The sequence below is a fragment of the Malaclemys terrapin genome, chromosome 18 (assembly GCF_027887155.1).
Source record: "Malaclemys terrapin pileata isolate rMalTer1 chromosome 18, rMalTer1.hap1, whole genome shotgun sequence".
In the NCBI taxonomy this organism is placed as follows: Eukaryota; Metazoa; Chordata; order Testudines; family Emydidae; genus Malaclemys; species Malaclemys terrapin.
In genome coordinates, this window is record NC_071522.1 from 10,617,175 (window position 1) to 10,640,625 (window position 23,451).

At 43.1% G+C, this 23,451-nt stretch overlaps 1 protein-coding gene across 2 annotated transcripts in view; it reads left to right on the plus strand.

The window, feature by feature from the left end:
- Positions 1 to 23,451, plus strand: part of RAP1GAP2 (RAP1 GTPase activating protein 2) — a 228,584-nt gene that overhangs the window by 82,005 nt on the left and 123,128 nt on the right. The window contains exon 1 of one of the 2 annotated variants that reach the window (XM_054008313.1): positions 16,782 to 16,959. The exons of the other annotated variant lie outside the window; for it this stretch is intronic. Coding sequence (XP_053864288.1) covers positions 16,853 to 16,959 — 107 coding nt within the window. The 5' untranslated portion in view covers positions 16,782 to 16,852. Of the gene's footprint in view, positions 1 to 16,781; positions 16,960 to 23,451 lie in introns of those variants that run through there. 2 annotated transcript variants of the gene reach the window in all.

Genomic DNA, 23,451 nt, shown 5'->3' on the forward strand with positions numbered 1-23,451 from the left:
TGGAAAGACTCCCATTGACTTCAGTGGGCTTTGGGTCAGGTCTGCGGAGAGGAAAACACAGATTAACATTTTTCAAAAGCAACTAGTGATTTTGGGTGCTCCGCCTTGACTCACCCTAAATGGGGCCTCATTTTCAGAGGCCAGGTGTGCAGCACTTTCTGAATATCAGGCCTTTTTAAGGCGGCTCATATCAGAGACCCTAAAATTAAGTCCTGGAGCCATGAGTAGAAGAAGGTGATCGAGGTAGTGTAAATGGGAGATTTGTAGAACACGGGGTATGAGCGGGTTCCAGGAGGAAGGAAGTACTGAGATGCGGGCAGGATGAAGCTATGCACAGCTTTGAAAGTGAAACCAAGGAATATGAACTTGATGCAAAATCAAACAGCGCATCCTTGACTGGTTTTCAGAAAGGTGGGGTGGGCTACTTGGTTGGAATGCCAGCATGGTATTTGCTGGAGCATTTTGGCTGGAAATGGGAGAGGTGGGAACCAAGGAATGATTTATACAGCATCATATAAATTCTGGGATCTCAAAGTTTTGTAACAAACAATTAATTTAATCTTACTATCTCCCTTTGAAGTGGGCATGTTGTTTTAGCCTCTTTTTACAGATCGGTAAGTCGAGGCAGAGAGAAGTGAAATGACATGATCAAGGTTATACGGCGAGTGTGTTGCAATGCCAGGAGTAGAACCCTGGTGGCCTGATTCCCATTTGCTCCTGCACTAAAGAAGGAACTGCACCATGAAGGCACAAATGGCCTTGACTAACAGCCTAGGGAAATCTATTCTTACTATGTTTGTTCTAAGCTCAGGACCAAAACCATTGGTGCAAATTCATTTTTATCACTTTGCTAACATAGATATTAACTTCCGTATGTACTTTACGTATTGCAGCGATATATCGCAGCATGAAAGGGATCTAATGGCACTTCTAAACAAAAGTATCTAACTGGTTTCCTTTCAAAAGCCACTTGCCTTTTCAGTGTATTCTGTATCAGTAATAAAAAACATCTTCGAGTACAGATATTGGTTTGTAATTTTCCTATAGCTTTTCTTATCTTAAATTGGATGATCTTAAAAATGTCTGCACATTTCCAGGATATTTTAAAGTCTCATTACTCACAGTTAATAATATGACACGTACGTGAAGCTTTACATCTTCAAAGGACCGTACAAACATTAACCATTTAATCATTCAGTTTTGGGAGTGTGTTAACACAGGCCACAAATAATGAATAGCGGTCAAGTAGTCAAAGCAAGCAGTTTGTATTGTGAGCCGTGTTGGCTGAAATTTGGTCATGTACACTGAGACCTGTACAGAAACTGGGTTTAATTCACAAGCAGAAAAAAGGGCTAAGTGCCCTGGATAATTTATTTATCGTGAATAATTTGACTAGCTGTTATCTGTGCCGTGGAAATGAAGATAGAAAGCAGTAGTTACAGAAAGGATGCACATACTGTATCTTTGTTCTCTAATAGGAACAGTTTACACACCCCTACTTAAGTAAAATGGCATCTCCTGTTTGCTGCTTAGAAATATAATTGCTTCTTAACGGCTCCTGAAGGGGATGGGAGGAGCTGTATGTACTGAGTTTGGATACCTGCCGATGTGGAAATGTATTGTAGAGAATCCTGGTAGTAGTACGATTTACAGGACCGATCCTCAGCTGCTATATATTGGTGTAGCTTCATTGGCTTTGAATAACTGGATTTGGTACCCAGGGAGGTTAATGACAAGTTCTCGTACATTTCAGCGGGGGGTAGGATCAAGGCCTTAGCACCTTTCTTTCCTTCTTAGAGCCCGTTTGAATGTGATAGCTAAACTGGTGCGTGGGATTGAAAAAGAAGCCTGCTAAACTACAGACATACCGGCAAGGATTGTCTTGCAGCTCGCGCTGGTTCTGTTGGAGGAGTGAGTCCCTGCGGTTGGCTTTGTCGCTTTGTTTTGTATTCCGATGGCGTATTGTGAGCATTGCTTGCATTTAAATCGAGATGTTCTAATAAAACTGAAGCTTTAAAGTCTGCAAAAGCACCTGCAGGGATCGGCTTGCCAGACAGAGCAAATCCAGCAGGGTGGCTGGGATTTCATGGCGGTTACTGGGAAAACTTCGTAAACGTACGTCGGACTTAGGAGCCCGACCCCCACGGCAAGTCAATGGGACTCAGGCTCCTAAGTCACATAGTTGCTTTTGAAAATGTTACCCCTTATAACAGATAAACTGCCTATGCTTGGTCCCACAGGGCTGCTTACTTTTTAAAACAATAGTGGGTGTCATAGAGCGTCACAGGTGTCCCTTGGCAAGAGATACAGTAGCTCCTACTCAAATTCTGGTCCCATGGCAGTTCCAAGTGAGATGTGAACCCAACAAACTTTGAGTCAAGCTTTTGAATCCCCCTTGCTGAGTGGGCTCAGAATTAGGCAAAAAGAGTGTACACACCCTGGCTAGTTTTCAGCTGTGCACAGTATGCACTCAGTGTAGCTAGTGGGAGCCCACAAAGGTGCTGATTGCAGCTCCCTGATCTAAAGCCCAGTTCTATGCTGACACTGTCCCTGGCACAATTTGGGTCAGCCTCGGGGTTGCTCTAAACTTTACTAGGTAGGTATGACCCCACAGGGCCACTGCATCAGCTGGGGATTGCTGGAGTGCAGCAAAACTGCACCCACATCCTCTTTCTCCTGGCCATGTCCCCTATACAGGGGGTATGAAGGGAAGGAAGAAAGGGTTTGGCATTTGAACTAGCTATATCACTTCTTTACCTTGGGACTTTCCCACACCAGGGTGACTGCCAGCTGGCTGGATCCATCAGCATTTAGACACACTGTGCACCAACTGACTGGCACAAAGGGGCCGTATCATAGGAGAGAATCTCAGTGCAAGCCAAGTATTGGATGAATGCAGTGCTGAGGTGTGATTCCTTTTCCAGGGTTAAAAGCTGATTTTAAAAACCGCTCGGGGCTCATTCTACTGCTTGTGGCTCCATCTTTTAAGAAAACCTGATCCAATTTGTTTAGAAGCTGTTCTTTGTTAGTAGTCATCCTCATCCATTACATTAGCCTCACCTCGCCATGCAAATTGGTGGGGGAAAGCCAAGTAATACACTGAAAGAAGTATATTCTAGTAGAAACCATGGCTTCTAAACGAAGATATACGGTAAATCCAGTATCAGTGTTGTGCCCATTCTCATCCTCTGGTTATTCTTTCTCTGTGATTAATCAAAACATACTGCTGAGTCTCTTTTTAAGCCTCTCTAACCACACAATGGGTGCACACATTACAGCCCAGGTCATTATCTGTTCATCTATTCTGTCTGTTTCATAGCAATTAAGGATGGCTTATCTTAAGTATTTGTTGATCTTCAGACATGGCTGGCACTCACCCGCGGTCCTGTTCTGTTTTCAGCAGCAGTGGCAACTCACTGACTGAGCTTTGGCTTTGTTGCAAAACAAAAGGTTGGTGGTGGTTGTTCATAAAGATTTTTGTCGCAACTTTGATCACTCTCCCCATTTGTTTCCTAGGAAGCTCGGTAATGGTACCAAAGAGATCAGACCCAATGGGTCTGATTCAGCCCCGGAACATGAATGTAGTGCGTTGTAGCAAGGTTGAATATTGCCCAATGGCTTTGGAACAGACCTACTGAAACCGACCACTGGTCTGCCTAGTTTATCCTCGCATTTCTATCTACCAAGGTACTCATCTGGCTCTCATACTCATATACTATGATAATCTCATAGTCATTACTGCATACATCCTCCTAACTTCCTGTGAGATAGGGAAATATTGTTATCCTCTTTTTAATAGAAGGGAAACGGAGGCACAGAGAGACTAAGTGATTGCCCAAGGTCACACAGGGAGTCTGTGGCAGAGTGAAGAACTGAACTCAGATCTCCCGAGTCCCAGTTCAATGCCTTAACCACAAAGCCATCCTTTCTTGAACAGTGGTCACTGCTAGATGCTGCTAGATGCTTAGGAGGTCTATGTTTTCATTCAATCACCTGCAAGAAAGTTTGACAAAATATGTTGCTAAGTTTGGGCAAGAGTGAGGCTAGTTTTGAGTGAACCTAGGGCTCCTATCCCAGTCAAGAATAACTTGTGGGTTTTACATATATTCTTGATGCAAAGCCAGGTGACGCTTGGGAGTTTGGTTGAGTTCCACATTTCCCCTGGACTCAGGGCTTGAGAATTGGTGCAAACCAAAATGATGCACAAAATGTTCTCTTGTGCCCACGCAAACCAAAACATGAGGTTGTCTCATCTTTATTTAGTGGGTCTACTCTCCTATTGAATGAAGGATGTACAGAACCACCCACCTTGCTTTAGATGAATGGTTCTCCTCATTTTGCATACCTGGAACCCTTTTTCTTTGTCTCGGTCCCCCTCCCAGCTCATCTGGGACCTTGCTGTGACCGTGGTCCCGTTTAATATGATGAGAGCTTGATGACTGTGACTCCCTGACACCTGTTTACAACACCCCCTCCCCCCGGAGATTGCTATTCCATGATCTTAGACCTATCAGTTGAAAGTGGTCAATTGGATTTTTGTCTCAAACTTGATTTTCAAAGCAATATAATAAAGTGATTAAATGTTAAGCTTTCTGGTGGTTTATGCTATTGGTCTTCCACAGTTTCACAGAGGAATAAAACTTGACATATTACATTTGTGCATTTTGTGGTCCATATGGAAGCAAATCATGGGCCAGTACATCTTGAGCTGCAAGATTTCAGCCATAAAAATATTTGCTTTACAGTTTAGCAGATTTATGCAATGTAAAATTTACAGTCTCTCCTCTACATTTGATGTGTTTTTATAAATGACCTCATATTAAGAAAACAACTGAATCATATTTTTATTTTTGTTAACCAGCAAAGCTTTGGAGATGGGCATTTAAAACCACGTGGGACAAATTGTCAGTATTGACTTCTAAGCTTACTATTATTTATTGTTTGCATTGGGTAGCACCTAGGAGCGCCATTCGTAAACCAGGACTTCATTGTGCTAGGTACTGTGCAAACACAGAACAAATCTTCTTCCTGAATTGTTATGCTTGCATCATTTGTGGCATTTTTGTGCAAATAATGATTGTGCGGGTAGAACTGGCCAGTCAAATAAATGTCTGTGGGAAGTCTGACTACTGAATATGAATGTTGACAATATGAATAGTTCCCTAAAACCTTCCATCACTTTCATACAGCGCTGCAAACAAACCAGTAGATTTTAGGCTTGAAGTGTGTGAATTAAATTCATATTCTAATCTAGATATGGGCACAGGTTAGCAGCTCACAGTAAAACCTAATCTCCCCAGAGTCTTTAACTTGACATGCTAGCTCATGGGAAAGCTACAAGGTGCCTTGTTTTCATTGGTTTTTACCTCGTGTTAGGTAACTTGAGGTAAAAACATCTTTTTTCCTAGTAAAGATGCAGTGTAGGAGAGTTAGGCACCCAATTCAAAAGATGTGGGTTCCTAATTCTCTTAAACTCACTTGAAAAATTCCACTCCCTATGCATAAGTGTTTGGAGGATCAGGCACTGTATGAAACATGCAAGTCAGTCTGAGACTGCAGTATCGAAGAGCCTGGTTTTTCTGTTGCCTTGACCTTGTATAATTATTTCCACCTCTATGAAGTGAGCACAGAACGCTGCCAGATCAGAATGTAAATATTTATACCCAGTGCAACCCCTGGAAAACCAGGCCTTAATAACTAGTTCTGCATCCTCCTCCAAATTATTATTATTTTTTAAAATAACACTTAATCCAGACACTACCATATTCTTGACTGACACAGCACTGTCAGTGTGGTTTCCCTAATTTGTTCAGGTCCCCTGATGCATAGGAATATATCACTTCAAGAGAATATATCTGTTTAGAGCATTCTTGCTATTTACTCTCTGCTTTTCTAATTGAGGCCATCAGATCTATAATCCGATTACCTAGGGCTGTTTGTAACATAATCTAAAGCACTGCAGTAGATTTCTTGTGGTACTTCTCTTGAAATTGGAGGCACGCATCTCCTCCTCCACCTGCATATTTGAGGCACCCTAATCACCTTTCCCATAGTTTACACGTTCTAGAATCTCCTTTTTCCTGTGCCAGAGATATAGGAATGTGACTGCCCCTCCAACATAAACCAGTTATTAATTTCTCTCTCTCTCGCTCTCTCTCCTACCATTCTCTCATCCCACTCTTCTCCATCTCTAGCCCTTTGATCATTCAGTCTGCAAAAGAATGCCCAAGTGTAGGCATGCAAAGGTCGGCTGGTTCTCTTGGGCAGCAGGGGTAGGTAAGGGTTGGTGGCTGAATAGAACTGGGTGAAATTTTTCAGATGAATAGTTCATTCCACAAAAATTGCCATTTTGGACAACCTGAAATTAGTTGTGAATTTGACACAAATAATTCTGGCCCTTCACAAAATGGCTGGAGGGGGAGTTTTAATTCAGATGCAGATTGTTACAGACTAAGGCCAAGATCCTCAACAGTATTTAGTTGCCTAACTCCATTGATTGCAATGGGAATTAGGTGCCTAGTTTTAGAAAATCTGGGCCTGAGTCACTGAGTTCACTCATGCACATAAACATGCAGACTTTACATTTGTTCCTAATTTGTTGGTTGCTTTCCTTTATCTGAAATAAAAATTGCCTGGACTAAAAATGCATGTTTTGCTCTTTGTAGGAAAACAGAGCAGAGAGTGAGGGTGAAAGTCAATGGGATTTTTGAGTAGGGACTTTGTGATTAGGCCCAATAGCTTCATCTTCCTCCAGTAATGCCTAGGGTCTCCAGTTAAGGATCTATGCCTTATTGTACTAGGTGCTGTACTTGTACTTTTCTTTTCTTTGGGGTTCTCAAATGACAGGCTCAAAGTGCTTAATCAATATTAAATATTTATGCCTCTGCACCCATGAGCTATCTAATCCTAAATGTATCTATTGTATTCAGTGAAATCTCAGGCATAGAGAGGTTAAGGGACCTATCCAGTATCATACGAGTCAGTGGATTTACAGCCGTTGAGGGTAGGGACAGGGATGTCCTGATTCACTTGTTTTAATCACTGGGCACAACTCCCCTCCCACAATTTAAATTAAATTGACAATGTGCTGGTTTAATGCTCTGAATGTAACTTGCGTCCATAAGCAGTTTAGGGACATCAGTAGGCTGCTCCGTCGTGTTAAAATGGAAAACCTATATTAGTCTATAAATTGTATGGCTCACATAGAAATAAATGAAAATCAGTCATTGATGGGTGTTTCTGTAATACCAAGGATGAAGTTTTTATCTGACTTTGTTACAAAGTGGTATTTCCTGGTACCTCTTTCTTGGCATTTTCTTTAGTGTTGCTCTTTACTAAGTTCTTCATAAATGAACTTGGCATACGAACGCTATATTCATAATGGCACATAATTGTCCAAACCTAAAATGAGTTCTCCTTAACCCCCCCTTAATTAAAATGGTGGTTTAGCTGCAAAACTGTTTTCCCCGAAGCATAAATGTCAGGGCAGTTTTAACAGATGTTTACTTTTCATGCAGCAATTGCAGCCACATTTCCTCAAAGGTCATTTAATCATTAAAAAGATAATATTGTAAAAAAGTAAGTAAGAAAAACAGTACACAAGGCTGTTCTCTTATGGGAGATGCATTTTAGTGCATAGAGGGCTAAGCTTATGCACTGTTTCTTTTGTGTGCATCTATACATCTGTTGGTAAGTGGGCTCTGGGCTAGTGGTCCCCTTCCCCCCCCCCCCCCCCCAGGCCATGCAAAGCATTGGCTCAGGCACTGTGCAGATCTCAGTGTTCTTTATAAAGCAGGGAAGTATTCTGAGCCCCATTTTACAGATGGGGGGAAACTGAGGCACTGAGAAGCAAAGTGATTTGCTCAGTGTCACTCACCAGGATACCGGCAGAGCAGGGAATAGAAACCACCAGGTCTCCCAAGTCCCTGCTTATTGTGCTACCCACTGGATCGTATTTCATACCATTTTACTGGATACAATCCTCGTTGGGGAATCTGGCCCTGTAGAGTTTTTTCCTATCTTTTTAGTTTTGGAGAGCTGAACTCAGTTGAAAAACAAAAGGGAAAAGAGTCTGGTACGTTCAGTGAAGCCCCTAGTGGGTCACAGCACAAGAGCGCTGCAGAATCTGGCACAGTCGACAGACTCTGCAATGGATTAGCCGCTTTGCTGCAGGTTGGAACTGACGTTCTTTAGCACAACGCAAATTTGGTCAGTGCTATGCATCGGGCTCAGACTTGTCATAGCTGAATGCATGGGGGCTGCTTTTCATACTCTTTCTTGTGTGCCCTTGGATGATATTAATACATTCCCCATGGATTCCAATGAGCCACGACGCTTCAAAATCATGATACGTTTGTGCTGGTTCCATTGATGTTACATCAAGATTGAGACCACCTTGGCGTCTTTGATCCAATGGCTATTGTCATCAGCGGGAGTCTTTTCGCCTTTGGATCAGGCCCTCAAACAGATGAAGTTGTGTTCTGCTTTGCATTCATTGCCACATTTATCCTGCAGTCAACCCATGGCAAGGAAATCATTTTGCTCACTAGTGGAGCGACTATTATTCAAGGACAATGGAAAGGAAATGGGAAAATCCAGTTCACAAGGCGCAATGCTATCTAAATGGAAGCAATCTTGACAAGATTCTTATGATCTTCCATTTCTCAAGATTACAGTAGTTAAGATTTTCTAATATTGTCAGGGTAGCTAAAATAACACCACCCCTTCCCTTCCAAACATTAGGATGCTGCCCAGAACGATTTCCTCTTGACCATCCTCAGGCTGGAAATTCCTGATAGACAAGGTTAAGAGTCGCTCAAAGTGTTCTGTCTAACAGAGGTCTTACATGCACATACTGTACCACTGTGGCATTAGCGAGTGATAATGGAACATTAGGACTAGAGAGCTTGAAGGAAAGACAATTAAACTGTGCCTTGAACTCCTGCCAAAGGCTGACATTTTCTTCATCCTTTTTCATACAAGAGGGAGCCACTTTGGTGTGACAGTGGAAATTATAGGTACGTATAAACATTAGTAGATACATTACAGGTATAGCTGGGCAAAATGGTTTTGCCATTCTGTGATCATTTTTGAGAGTTTGAAAATTTTCCCCCTCTTGAACTGGGACGAAGTCAAAATCTTAAATATTCATGAACTGAAAACTGATTTTAAAATGGTTTTTGGGTCAATCAAAACCTTTTGTTTTAATAATTTCAAAGTATTTTGCTTTGATTTTTCCCTTTTTCCCCCAGTAGCTTAAATTCAGAATCAAAGTTGTTTTGAATGGGAAAACTATACTTCTTTTGTTTTTGAAAATGTTGAAAACAATGTTGCAACATTTTGAAAATGTTTTTCATAATTCTTTTTCTTTGAGTCAGGAAATTCATTGAACACGATCCTGTTTTGCAAACAGTTTTGGTTTTGATGAATTGGTATTTTTCCCCCCCAAAAAAGTTCAAAAAATTCCCAACCAGCTCTATTACAAGTGACAGCAGGATTGAAAAAACAATAGTGCAACATGCAGCCAAATTGCTCCCTTTATTTCCTCTGGTTTACAAGGGGAAGAAGCATAATTAACAATGCTTTGCTTTATAGTATGGCTCAGTCGGTATCACTCCCCAAAATACCAGGCTGGAAGGTTTATAGGTTCCCCATATAAAGACTTGGAACCAGATTTACAAAGGTATTGGGTAGGTGAGTTAGGCACTTAGATGCCCAGTGGGATACACAAAGGCACCTATCTGCATCGTTAGGTGCCTAAATACCTTTGTAAATCTGGCCCTTGGGCTCATGCTGAGTGCTAGGACCAAGATGCATTCTCAAGAAAGGGCTGCTGCTCTGTGAGAAGTGCTGGCCTTTGGCTGTGTTTAAATAAATTCCCTTCTTATGCCCACTGTGGACGGGTGGGATAACCCTGCTGCCCAGCCAATGTTCAATCACTCATAACACAGGTCCGAATATCTAAGGCTCTATGGCAAAAATTCCTCCTCCCTGCAGGGTCGCAGCACCGAGGCCTATGCACCACTTATTTTGAGGGTTTAAGTGGAATTTAATTGGAGCAGAAGGCCTTGATATGTTCCTCTGCACAGGGGAAGTTTCATGCCTATAGACGCGGCTTTTATTGCGGAGAGGACTAGTTTTAATTTTGGCACTGTGTGGAATGAGGGAGACTGCCCTTCATGGCGATGTGTCACACGGGATGCTGTAGCCAACAATTCTTACTGCTTCCCTTGGAGGAAGTTACCATAGGAGGTGGGGGGGGGGGCGTATGGAATAATCTTTCAAGCAGAGAGGAACCCCATGCAGAGAGCTTCTGCAAGCAGAGTCTCCCCCCGGCCCCCCATGTTTCTGTCTGATATGCCTTGTGCCAGAATGTGCACGTGGCTTGTATTTTAGAGCCATCTGCAGCCTGACACACATTCTCTTTTATGCACTGGCTTTTCTTTGTGAATCCGGTAGTCCATTTCACAGTCTATTTGTCAAGCAGAAATCATTACTCGGTGTGCATGATGTGCCATTTCTTTGGGAAGATGACTCACAATGAGCATGACATGAAAGAGTGTGCGTTCTAGAGGAGCGCAATGAGCCTCTATTGGGAAGGGGAACAGAGACAGAAAACGATGCGGATCCTCCAGCAAAAGATAAGACTGCCTGCCCTCTGCCACGCATCCTCCAGGCTTTCAGGACTTACTTTACCTAGCTACACTAGAGGGCTTTCATCAGACTGCAGCAAACAAAAAAATACAGCTCATCTTCCTGTGGTACGAACCCATGCACACAACCACAGAGGGGTTCTTGTGACCAAAATCCCCCCAGATAAAATGTTGTCTTTGTTTCGGAGCTATAAAAATGGACTCCCCAGCCTGGCCTTCCCAACAGTTACCTGCCTCGCCTTCTTAATGCATCAGTTTCAGCTAAGGTAAAATGCTCTTTATTGTGTGAGGGAATAAATAAATGACCATTCCGAGGAAACGAATCAAAGCCCCTGGGCTATTGCCTTGCTGCTGTCCTGCTCGCTTTCTGCTACAACCAGAGTCTGTGTTGACTCTGTGCTGGTTCTTTTCTCTGTTTAATGTTTTAGCCTCCGGCTAAGGACACAAGGACATATCCTCAAGATGTCTGCTCTTATATTTGCTGGCCTCTGTTAAAACGAGCAATCCTTGTGACAGGAATGTGATCGACTCCTATGTGAGAGTTGCCACTTATCCCGGCTGATGAAACTTCTACCTCTTCAAAAGCCAAGAAGTGCTTGCATCTTCCAAATGAGATTGTGCAGCCCAGTGTTCAGACTGAAGAGGCTTGAGGGGCTGGTTGGAGGGGATGCATCATTTTTCCTCTTTGCATATGGCCAGACTTTTGCTGTCTGAGAAGCCTTTCTACCCTGGCTCATAAAGAAGAGCAAATATTTCTTGCCCTTGACATCCCCACTAAACGGTGGATTGTTCAAAAACGTCCCCAGGAAGAGGAAAACCCTAAAAATATCACTTCCTCCCTTTCCCCTCCCTTGCTACAAACGCTTTCGCAGACCTAATGTCTGAGCTGCAACAGGAGAAACCATTGGACCAGGGGGTTGTTTTCCACCAAAGCAGTATTGTATTATTATTTTCTGTTGTTTCTATTACAGTAGCGCCTCGAGTGGTTGTAGCCCAAATGAGATCAGGGTCCCTTGGCTTTAGGTGCTGCACATACACCTAGTAAGAGACAGCCCCTTCTCCAAAGATCTAAATAGACAAAAGGAGACAAAGAGTGGAAGTGTTATTACACCCATTTTACACAGGGGCAACTGAGGTAGAGCTTGAGGGTATGTCCACCCTGCAATTGGAGGTGTGACATATCCCAAACTAGCTTTCATCTGGCTAGCGTGGGTACCAATAGCAGTAAACCCACAGCAGCACGGGCTAGCCACCCCGTACAAGTACAAGCCCAGCTGGGTGTGAACTCAGGCAGCTAGCCTGTGCTATCGGTACCTGAGCTAGCTAGATTAAAGCTGGCTTGGGTATGGCTAGACATGCTGCAATCACACCTCCGAAAGCAGCGAAGACATATGCTAAGTGACTTTCCCGAGGCATCACAGGGAGTCGGTGCCAGGGATGGAGGCCGAACCCAGCTCTCCTGCGTTCCAGTTCAGTGCTTTCACCAGAAGCCCAGCCTTTCTCTAAAGTATCATTCTAGCTGCATTTGATCATGTCAATTACAAATAGGGCTGAAAATTAAGCCCCAAATAAATTGATTAGAGAAGAGAGATGTTTGTCACATGCAGGTGGAAAGGAAAATATTGGCTAAGTGTATCTACCTAAGTGATTCTCCGTTTCCAAACATGAGAGAATTGAACATCTTTAGAAATCAATACAAAGCCACTTCAGCATAAAACATGAGAAGATTGATACTTAACTTGTCTCTGTGAGTGCACGTGGGGGGAGGGGGGCAAATTGGCTCCGAAGGGAGAGACTCAATGAAATTCAAATCTGCCTGTGTAGAGGGAGAGGTAAGAGGCTTAAAATCCAACTCCTGGCCCCTACCCCATGAAAACTAACGAGGTGCCAAAGAACTGATCGAATTTGGCATGAGAATGGGTTCTAATTTTTTTTTTTTGCGACTGCCTCTCAGAAATTCATCAGGCTCTGATGCTTCCTGTTCGAAAGGGAGCAGCCAGATATTTTCAGCAAGAACAAAGGGATTAGTTGGACCAACAAAAGCTTTATTAAAAGGCTTCAGAGTGGGAGTTAAGTGCTGTCTGCAGTAAATGATGATTAAGACGGCATCAGGATTTATTATATTTCCCCCTCCCCTCACTTGCCCAAGTTTCACTAGCTGCCATGGTGTCATGTTGCATTGTGATGCCTGCTTTGAGCAAGTGTTAGTCGTTCCAGCTTGTGACAGGGCTGGTTTTTCAGTGGGGCGGGCGGGGTCTCTGTATTTTCCCTACCCCTGATGTACGTGAATTCTAACGAATGTGTCCTCAGTTCTGAACCACCTTTGCCCCAGTGCTTCATCTTTGTAAAGCCTGATCCAAAACCTGCTGAAATTTTCCCATTGACTTCAGTGGGTTTTGAACCAGTCCCTTTAGACCATGATCTTGCAAACACGTTTATGCACGTGCTTAGCATTGACTTCGGTGGGACTACACACAGGCATACAGTTACACTCATGCATAAATCTTTGTACAAGTGAGGTGGTAAATACCATTACATGGCTAGTTTGTTCTAGGGTTAAAATAAGTTCAGGGCACTGATGAACACATCTCCTTTATAGAGTTAGCTGAGGGACAGGAATTCATTATAACAAAGATAAATTGTATGTTCTCTTTGGAGATGCTCTGTGGAAATAAAAATATGTTATCATGTTACTGAAGACTAACAAAATGTGTGCATGCAAGAGGGCAGAGTTAAGGTTATAGGCACCTTTAAGCATGGTACTTTTGGATGAGAATGATTTTTGGATAACTAAATATGGGAGAGCTGCAGTCACAATAAGGAGCATATCCGGGTAATAAATTCTTGTGGTGTGTATGTATAAGGATGGGGAGTATCTGTTCCCTCCCATGCCCTCCTCCTAATGGTTGCACTCATAATATCCATGTGACTCTTATAAAATTGTGCAAAATAGATGTCCCACACTAGAGGTGATGGCTGTTCCATTGTGCTGAATGAATTTCTGCTCATAACGGAGTGGCTCCAACCAGAGAAGCAGCAGTATCGTAAGCCATAGTGTTTGGGGACCATGACTAGAGTATTGAAGCATATGTTCCTATGGGTGGCTAGTAGTTGTAGATAAAAAGCATGATTGTTCTCCTTCACTGAATACAATGCACCCCCAGTGGAATTGCCACCTCCATTTTACACGGCACTGGGAGACAGAGTCAAAGTAGTAGTCTGAAGAGTGTTGGAAGAAAATAGATGGTGGTGAAGCCAGTTCAGATGAGCAAGAGGCGCACACTCCACTGCTTTAAACATCCTCCGCCTCTGTGAAAAACTGGGTGCATAAGCTAAAACTGTGTTGAGGTGGCCAGGTGCATCCATCACTTACTCAGAAGATCAGCATGGGCTCAGTGAATCTGACAGCATAGCAAGGGTCACTTTTTCACATGGATGAGCTGTCCTTGAACGACTGCTGAGATGTATCCGGCACAGAAGATGGGTTTAAAAAAAGCCTCCTCTTCTTTGCGTGTTCCTTTTTGAAGCCTATTTGGTCCTGAGCAAACATTTCTTGTGGACTTTGCGAGGAAAACCCTATGTTCTGTTAATGATTGACTCCCCCACTTACAGGGTTCCTAGGTAGCTTAGGATCATATTTCAGCTTCATGTCCCTATCAAAACTCTAGTGTCAAAGGGCAATTATTAGAGTTTACTGCTTGCTTCCCTCTGGTTATTCCTCTATTCTAGGGGAAGGGTTGTTTGTGAAGATCTGAGGATTGGAAGGAAGTGTCCTTGTCTTTTCACTGAAAGCTCCAATATGAACCTTTGTCTTATTTTACTAGGGTGAACACATTCCTCAGCACTTGGGGATGTGAAGGCAACTGGCTTCAAGATGACCATAGCATGGGGCCTACTGGGTTGATGCATTTGCTCCGCCAATTTCCCAAACTGTTCTGATGAACTAGTTGCTGGTGGAGACTGCCTCTTTGTGGCAAAATAACACAGAAAGACGTCATCTGTTGACTGATATAGGCATAGATTTGCCCATCCTCCCCCATATCCCCTCAGTAAAAAAAAGAGACTCTCCAGTGCCCATTTCTGACATCCACATTCAAACAGAGACATCACTACTCAAACTCTGCCTGGCAGTCTATGCGTGGCTTTGGGAATTATTTGGGCAGCCATTGCACTTGTCTATGTGCCCATAAGAACCTGGGGAAATAAGACAAGCTCCTAGTGTCCAGTGACAGCATACACTTCAGCTCTGATTCCCCTATTATTAACAAAGTGTTCCTACTCTTCATGCATTAAGACTAGACTGGATAAAGACTTAGAAAGTATGCCATAGGGAAGAATTCTACACCATAGGGAATAGTTTTACACAGTCAGGGCAGAGGTGGGCTAGATGATCTAATAGGTTTATTACAACCAAGATACTGTCTCTAAAGGAAAAGAGATACAGAACTATTACTGTCTTTGGCCAGATGCTTATATTTTAGTCTTTCAGAAGGTTAGAATTTTTGCCTGCCTGCTCTCTTTCGGTACATGCCTTAAACCAAAGGACTGGGTTTTAGTTCCTCTTGCAATTAACGTGTTCCAAGTGATTTAGCTGGTCCTGTGTTTATTTCTAATGTGAGAATGAAACCAGCATGAATGGTAAGTGATAGGGGAGGATGGAAGTGGTAGGGAGGGAGGAGGGAAGATACCTGCTTGTTTTATCTCCATGGTAACATACTTTGAAAGGGAAAGGTGTTGATGCTGATGCTCTGGGGTAGATCATTTACAGTCTACTTAAAAAAAAAGCTGGAGCAAGGAATATAACATGGACTGTATGTAGCAGACTAGCGGGGCTGCGTTTTACAGCACCTGTTAACATATACGGTTCAGTACACTTCGAGACAAAGTAGAAAATTTATTCATGTGGCATATTTTAAACACAACACAATGAGCTAGCTTCTGGCACTATGCCAACTTAATTCAGCTGAGGGTCTGTCCCGGTATATAAAAGATTTAATGTCTTGAAAATACACTTTGCAATGTAAAAAAAAAAAAATCTTCTTTTTCAGATTTAAGGATGCTGTAATTAAATTGAGGTTGTTATAAAATCTGAATTTTACCCTTAACTATACAAGGTATTTAAAAAAAACCTTCAGTGTGTGAATCATGGAGTTATTTTAGTTGCAACATTAGATCCCAACCATTAAAAACAAAATCCATGTGCATTTTAATGTTCTTAAAATTCATCTAATCCCCAGCAGCAATCAGGAAATGACATTCTGTGGGGGGGAAAAATATCCTTTACATTTAGTCTAAAAGCCATTGGTTAAAGCTGGTGCAGTGAATTGACAACCACTGTGTCAATAGATCCAAACCCCCCTGGAAACTTAGTTTTGCTTAGACTGCAGGTTTGGGTTTTGTTTTCAAGTAAAAAAAAATGACAAAAAATGGTAATTAATGACACCCACCTTTTAGTAATCTTTGTTTCCCCAGCATAAAATCAATGATGCTTTGAATGCCCTCTGCCTTCGTAAAACACACACTGTACACTCTCACACACACACAAAAATCCTCTTTTGTTCAGAAAAATTTTAACAAGCAATAGCAGAGGAGAAAACCTCAAAGCTTCCCTCTGTGGGTGGGTCCCAGCTCCGCGCAGTTCCGTTCGGTTTGCTTGCAGGTATCATCCAGCAAATTACAGGGCTTGATGAAAATGCTCAGTATGTTACTTCTGCATCTGCTTTGGTTTAGTGCGAACTTTAAAACGTCGAAGAGAAGCCCCCAACTTCGGTTCTTTTGGGGATGGGAGGGGGGTGGATTGTGGTTGATGGCTGAACGCAGGCATGACAGATAGTCAAGAGCCGATGACCACATCTGAGGCTGGTACAGTTTTAAGTGATTTAATTGACTTGGAAATGCCACCCTTCTGTGTGCTGGCAGCTTAGCAACCCGGAGCAGAAGAGCAGCAGCAGAATCAGGCTGTAGTCAGCTAGGAAGGGGAGGCAGGTGACTTGAAGGTCACAGGAGTAAGAGAAGTCACCTGATTCAGGCAAGAGCTTTACCTATGAGGCAGGAGTAACAAGGCAGAGGAGAGAGCGAGAGGGAGAGAAAGAGAAGTGTGCGTGCGAGTGAGGGGAGGGAGGTTTGCACTTTTTTAAGCAGGTCTCTTGCCAAGGGTTGGGGATATTGGCAGCAGAGCCTGTGGAAGTGTCACCTTAACTATGTCACAACCGGCTGACAGGATGCATTCTAAAAGGGCAGGGATCCGAGCAGCTGTTGTCCTTATAGGGTTGTTGCACAAATCCAGAAAGCAAAATAAAGAAAAAAGGTAAAGCACGAGTTTATTCAGTCTTTTCTCTCTTGATTCAAGAAAAAGAACAGTCATTGTCACTACTTTGGTATTGAAACGTTAGCTGAAATCTGGGGAAGGAGGAAGGAGGGGAATTGTGGAGCCCGCAGTCTGTCTATATTGTATCCAGGCTTGTATTTCATAGATCATATTCTTATGGGAATGTATATTTGTATGTGCTGACAATACTATTCCAAAGCAAAACAATAGACATGGTGATAACCCCTATATGCTCAAAACCCTTTCATAACTGTTAAAGATTTATGTGTGTGTATATTTAGAGAGAGAGAGAGATGAGACTCCTTCAGCCCCTCTAAGTTTACCCATTGACCCTAAACGTTTTTTTTGCTGTATAAAGCCAAGACAGATTGTTTTCTTCCCGGGATTGCAGTGTTTTGTAGAACTGATTTAACTCAGATTAACAGCTTTGTCTCTTTTCTGAAAAGCAGTTGACAAATGGTTTTCAGATTCATTGACTAAGCTGTGGACTGTACTTTGTGTTCAACTTTGTGGTTTGGGGAAACAGTGTGTTTTGAATGGCGTGTTAGCTGTCATCTGATGGATATAGTTGCTGAATTTTTGGCATGTTAATGGGAGTTTCTATTTTCTTCAAAGGTTTACAATGATTTCATTTATTTTATGTCTTTATTCAGAGAGCTCTGTCTCCTTATGCAGTTTGTACTGGCAACTTTCTTGTTAAAATAATAAGATGGGCACCCAAATCTATGCAATGTATATAATTTTTAGGCTACAGTGGAGAGCAGACAATTATCACTTCAATTTAATATTCTTCATAGTGATATTTAAACTTTTTGTTTTCATATAGAAAAATATAGAAAGGCAGAATGGAATAATTCAAAACTACATTTAAAAAAAATGATAATCTGACAAACCCACAAAAGCAGGGCGATCCAGAGTTAAGGCTGGGCTCACCCCAGTGCCCCTAAGTTTTGTGGCACCTGCTCTGAGTAACATTTGCCTGGGTTTGGACATTCCTGCAATATGGTGCCTCAGAGACAATAGAGAGCAGGTTGACTTAGGGACGGAGTTTTGCTTTTGTGGATTTTAAGGCAGACCCTATGTATTGCTGAAATATTATTTTTCGTTCCTGGAGGTGTTGCTGGTTATAACATTAAAAACAATAGTTAAGATATATGTGACTTGGTGCTCTTGGGGCCTCTACCTGATCTGGAAATTACCAAATTGTGCTCTCACTTGAACTGAGTCATCTTATTGCCATAATGCTTCTCATTCTTCACTGTAACCCCTCCCTACTGTTTTATCATCTGCACTCATCACATCTAAAACTGGGGCTCTCAGCTGCAGACTGTACCATTGGGCAGAATAAGAAAGACAGTAGGAGTTCTCCCAGTAGTCAGTGCTTGCAGGATTGGGACCATAGATTGTAACCTTTTTAGAGCACTCTTTTCTCTTTGAGACACCATGCATGCTTTTTGGCACTGTACCAATAACAATGGGCTCCTACATAACCTTATGGAATAGTCCCATAGAATTAAATAGAGAATGATGCCCTTTCTGCAGGTGGGTTTGTTAAAACCATCCTATAGAATGTAATAGAGGATTCTATCCCAGCTATGGTCTGATTAAAAAACAGCTTATAAAATATCTCATTCTCCATTAACTCCTATAGGTTTTGACGGTTATTGTTTACAACTCGATTACATTACTATACAACCCTTTCCTTTTAATCCTGATTAAATTCTAAAGGATGTGTCCATAAGGGGAATCACATAAAGGTTGCAGAGTGTCTCCCGTAGTACCCCATTGGGGTAAAGACTATCTTTACTCTTGTACAGTGCCAAGCAATTAGCAAATAATAATAATTAGTCTCTTGGCCATTTAGGGCCAGATTTTCAAAAGCGTTCAGTATGTGGAGTACTACTCCTTGTGCATGGGAGGAGCTCCCCAGAAACATCTCCAAAGCCACCTCAGTGTTCCCTTTCAAATCCCTCTGCCATGATACCTACAAAAAACTTGACTATAGCTAGCCAGTCGTGCCGACCACTATTGTCCCACTGGCACCTTGCACTCTCCCCACCTGTTGTGTCTAGTCTTATGCTTGGACTCTGAGCTCTTTTGGGCGGGGATTGTCTCAACCAGAGGTCCGGGGACTCCTGCCGGGCCATGAGCAGGTTTCAGAGGGTCCGCCAAAACAAACCAGAGAGCAGGGGTGGCGTTAGACTCGCTGGGGCAAAGGGCAAAAAGCCGAAGCCCGAGCCCAGCCATCCAGGGCTGAAAGCCGAAGCCCGAGCAACTTAGCTTTGCGGGGTCCCCTTTGGTGCAGGGCTCTGGGCAATTGGCTTGCTTGCTACCCCCTAACACCAACCCTGGCTCTGAATCTACTGGATATGCAGAAAATCAGTTGTTGTGGCACAGGTGGGCCATGGAATTTTTATAGCCTGGGGGGGGCTCAGAAAGAAAAAGGATGTCTTAGAGGATGTCTCTTCTTGAGCTGGCGGTTTAATTTCCAGCTCTCATAGACGTACGCATGGTAGCTCTGATGGAGCTACAAATAGAGGCTGGCCACCTGAATACACACGTAGGGTCCAGGGCAGGAATGTACTCGGAGCAGCTAGTCCGTCCCGCGGCCTTTGCCACAGCGGCTGCCCTGCTAGCTCAGTCAAACCTAGTGGCCATGCGTCTGCCTGAGCTGGAAATTACACCTCCCGCTTTCTGCTATGGCCACGTGGTGCCCTGGCCTTTAGGGGCTACTGTAATACAAATCAATAATAAGTGTTTAAATGGGAGCTGCTGTGCTGACCTCTCTTCAAAATCCAACCCTTGACATTGTTTCCTTCATTTAAAAAAAAAAAAAATCTTAATCCTTAGATGGGCTCAGAGCCTGCACAGTTCAATGTAAGTGAATTAAGCTCAATGGGGCTACCTAAGGGCCCGATGCAGCTCCTGCTGAAATCAGTAAAGGCTCCCATTGAATTTAATGGGAGCTGGATCAGGCACTAAGTGTTTGCAGGATCAGGCCTTCAGCCTGTTGTGTTTGATCATTAAGTTGTTTTTGGGGGGGTTTTTTTGGTGGGGTGGTTACAAGAAGTGAAGCTACAACCCACTGGTAAACTGGTAAACAAGAGAGCATATGCGTGAGCAGGTGTCAAGTGATGTCAAATGGCCTGTTCTCAAACTGTTGATGCTGAAACCCCGCCACTGAAATCAATGAGAATTTTGCCTACATAATGACTACAGGATCAGGCCCAAAATGTCCAGGGAAAAAGATGGGAACTGAGCACTCTGAGAAATCTGGCTTCAACTGTGGGTGTTGGGCACCTGAAAATTTGGCTCTCAGCTCTTCTGAAAATCTGGTCCATAAAAGGCACGTCTGATTTTATAGTACCATGTCTAGCACAAACTCTCGCCTAGTTTAGCCCTCGCTGAGTGTTTTTTGAGGCTAACGGAAGTCTCAAGGGAAGAACAAGTCCCCCCTGTGGCTGCTTTCTTGTCTGTTACGGACTGTTTTCTTGAGAGGAACTGCAAGTATTTCTGTATACGTGCTCTAGTCGCACTGTTTAAACTTATGTAAGTTTCCAGTGCCATACAAATGATATAAGCTGTGGGGAAAAGTGCCATTTAGTTGTGGTGTTAAAGCGAAGGTATTTTTTAAACGTTCAGTCTTTGTTCTGCGTTTGCCATTGAATTTCACTCCACATGAGCCGTATGCAAGTACGTCAGGTTAGGTAGCGGATGCTGACTCCCTGGTGGCCTGTGTCGCGTACTTATTAGCAACCCACCAAAGTATAGCGCTGCAAATTGACTTCCCTGAGCTTTCTTTCCAGAAGCCAGGTTCATACTGACTTTGTTCCTTCCTGAAACAATCAATCCATCAGTCAATCCACACCAGTCCTGTTCATTTGGAAGCTATCCTAGATATCACTGTTGATCCTAAGTAAATGGCAAGTAATGTGTAGTAACAACGAGCACATTTAATTACTATTTCTCTTTGTGCATCCCAAAACTCCTACTGCCTCTGCTCAGTGCCCCGGAATCCAGCGTGGTGCCCTAGATTTTCTTTTTTTACTAGGAAACTGGAAACGAAGCACAAGTTTTAGTGAGGGTAATTAACCATTGAAATAGTTTAGCAACGGAGGTGGCCAGTGCTTAATTTGTAATGAAAGAGATGCCAGGGCTCAAATAATTAGGTGCTGGGGCTCAAGGAATTTTTTTAACGTTCATAGCTGATGCAGCAAACCCAGAGGTGCCGGGACTACGAACTGCCAAGCCTAGAGGTGCCCCCGGGGCTCAGCCTGGCAAGTCCTGGCACAAATTAAGCACTGGATGTGGTAGATTCTCTGTCATCTCCCCTCCTTCTTCTATCTAACCTAACTCTTATCTGTGTGGGGTCGGCTCTTCTCCATCCCAGTCTGTCTTGAAGGAGTTTCTCAGAAACTCCGCAGTTAATCAAATAATTGTGTATTACATCCATCCACTTGGTTTTGGGTCTTCCAGCCTTTCTTTTATCCTCCGCTGACTCTCTGTTACCCTAAGTCTTTAAATCAAGACTGGTCTTTAAATCATCAATCCATTAACTTCAGCGGGGCCAGGATCTTAGTGTCTTTCTGAAAGATGCTTTATTTCATGTTGTTGGCTCAATGCAGGAATGACTGGCTGAAAATCTATGCTGTGTTATGCAGAGGTTCAGAGTAGATCAGCGGTTCTCAACCAGGGGTACGCATAGCCCTGGGGTACACCGAGATCTTCCAGGGGCACAGCAACTCATCTAGATATTTGCCTAGTTTTACAACAGGCGACATACAATGCACTAGTGAAATCAGTACAAACTAAAATTTCACACAGACAATGACTTATTTATGCTGCTCTATATACTATACTCTGAAATGTAAGTACAATATTTATATTCCAACTGATTTATTTTATAATTATGTGGTCCAAATGAGAAAGTCAGCAATTTTTCAGTGATAGTGTGTTGTGCCACTTTTTTGTATTTTTATGTCTCATTTTTAAACAAGTAGTTCTTAAATAAGGTGAAACTTCGGGGTACACAAGACAAATCAGACTCCTGAAAGGGGTACAGTCGTCTGGAAAGATTGAGAACCACTGGACTAGATGATCATAATGATCCCTTCTGATCATACTATCCATTATTCTGTGAATGCTTCATCTTAACAATAATGAAAGTTAGATTTTTTTTTACTGGTTCTAATATTAGATTATAAAACAAGAACTGTCAATAATAAGAATCTATTCCCACCATTAGCCACATGTTAGGACTGCGAGCTAGCCTTAGTTTATTAAGGATTTACTACTTAGAAGTGTGTGTGTGTGTGTGTGTGTGTGTGTGTGTGTGTGTGTGTGTGTGTAAATACAGGGGTGCTGGAACAGTTTTTTGTAATGGGGGTGCTGAGAGCCATTGAACCAAACTGCGTCTGACGAAGTGGGTATTCACCCACGAAAGCTTATGCTCCAATACATCTGTTAGTCTATAAGGTGCCACAGGACTCTTTGTTGATTGAACCAAACTGTAAACCCTGTATATAATGGAAACAACTTCAAGACAGGGGGTATGGCTGCACCCCACGTTCCAGCACCTATTTGTGTATATATATGAAAGAAAAAGTTAGGTACTTTCAAGTTACCTTTGGCATAATATCTGATTGTGTGTGATCCATTCAGTGACCTATAAAAACAACAGTATATGCAATAATGCATGTTCGAATGCAGGGCTCTGTGAACTGTACTGAACAACGTTTATCCTCCGTACAGAGAAGTAATTAAAGCTAAACTCATTTGCAGTTAAATGTCATCTTGTTCCTAGTTGTGCTTTGGTTTTTCCTTTTGCGAATTATACCTTGGAGAAAGCTTTGTATAGACAGATTTAAACTGTTAATTTGCAAATGCATAATTCCTTCCAAGTCTAGACCAAACGATGCCATTCTGTGTTTTTGCTGACTCATGCTTCAGTACGTGCAAGTTACTTTATAGGGCAAAATCCTGAGCCCAGTGCATAGCCGGAGTAGCTGAACTGCACTGTGTACTGCATAAACAATGGAGGGAATCATCCAACAGAGGGGAACTGCTCTGCAGCCACTTAGATCCTCTGCATTGCACTAGCACAGGGGTAGGCAAACTATGGGCTGTGGGCCACATCTGGCCCTCCAATCGGTTTAATCCGGCCCTTGAGCTCTTCCTGGGGAGCTGGGCTGGGGCTTGCCCTGCTCCCATGCTCCATCCGGGGAGTGGGGTCGGAGGCCGCTGCTCGTGCGCGTGCTGAGGCTCCCAGAAGCAGCAGCATGCCCCCCTCTGGCTCTTATGTTTAGGAGCAGCCAGGGGGCTGCGCCCGCTGCCCCTGCCCAAAGTGCCACCCCTGCAGTTCTCATTGGCTGGGAACTGTGGCCAATGAGATCTGTGGGGGTGGCACCTGTGGATGGGGCAGCGTGCAGAGCCGCCTGGCCGCACCTCGGCATAGGAGCTGAAGGGGGGACG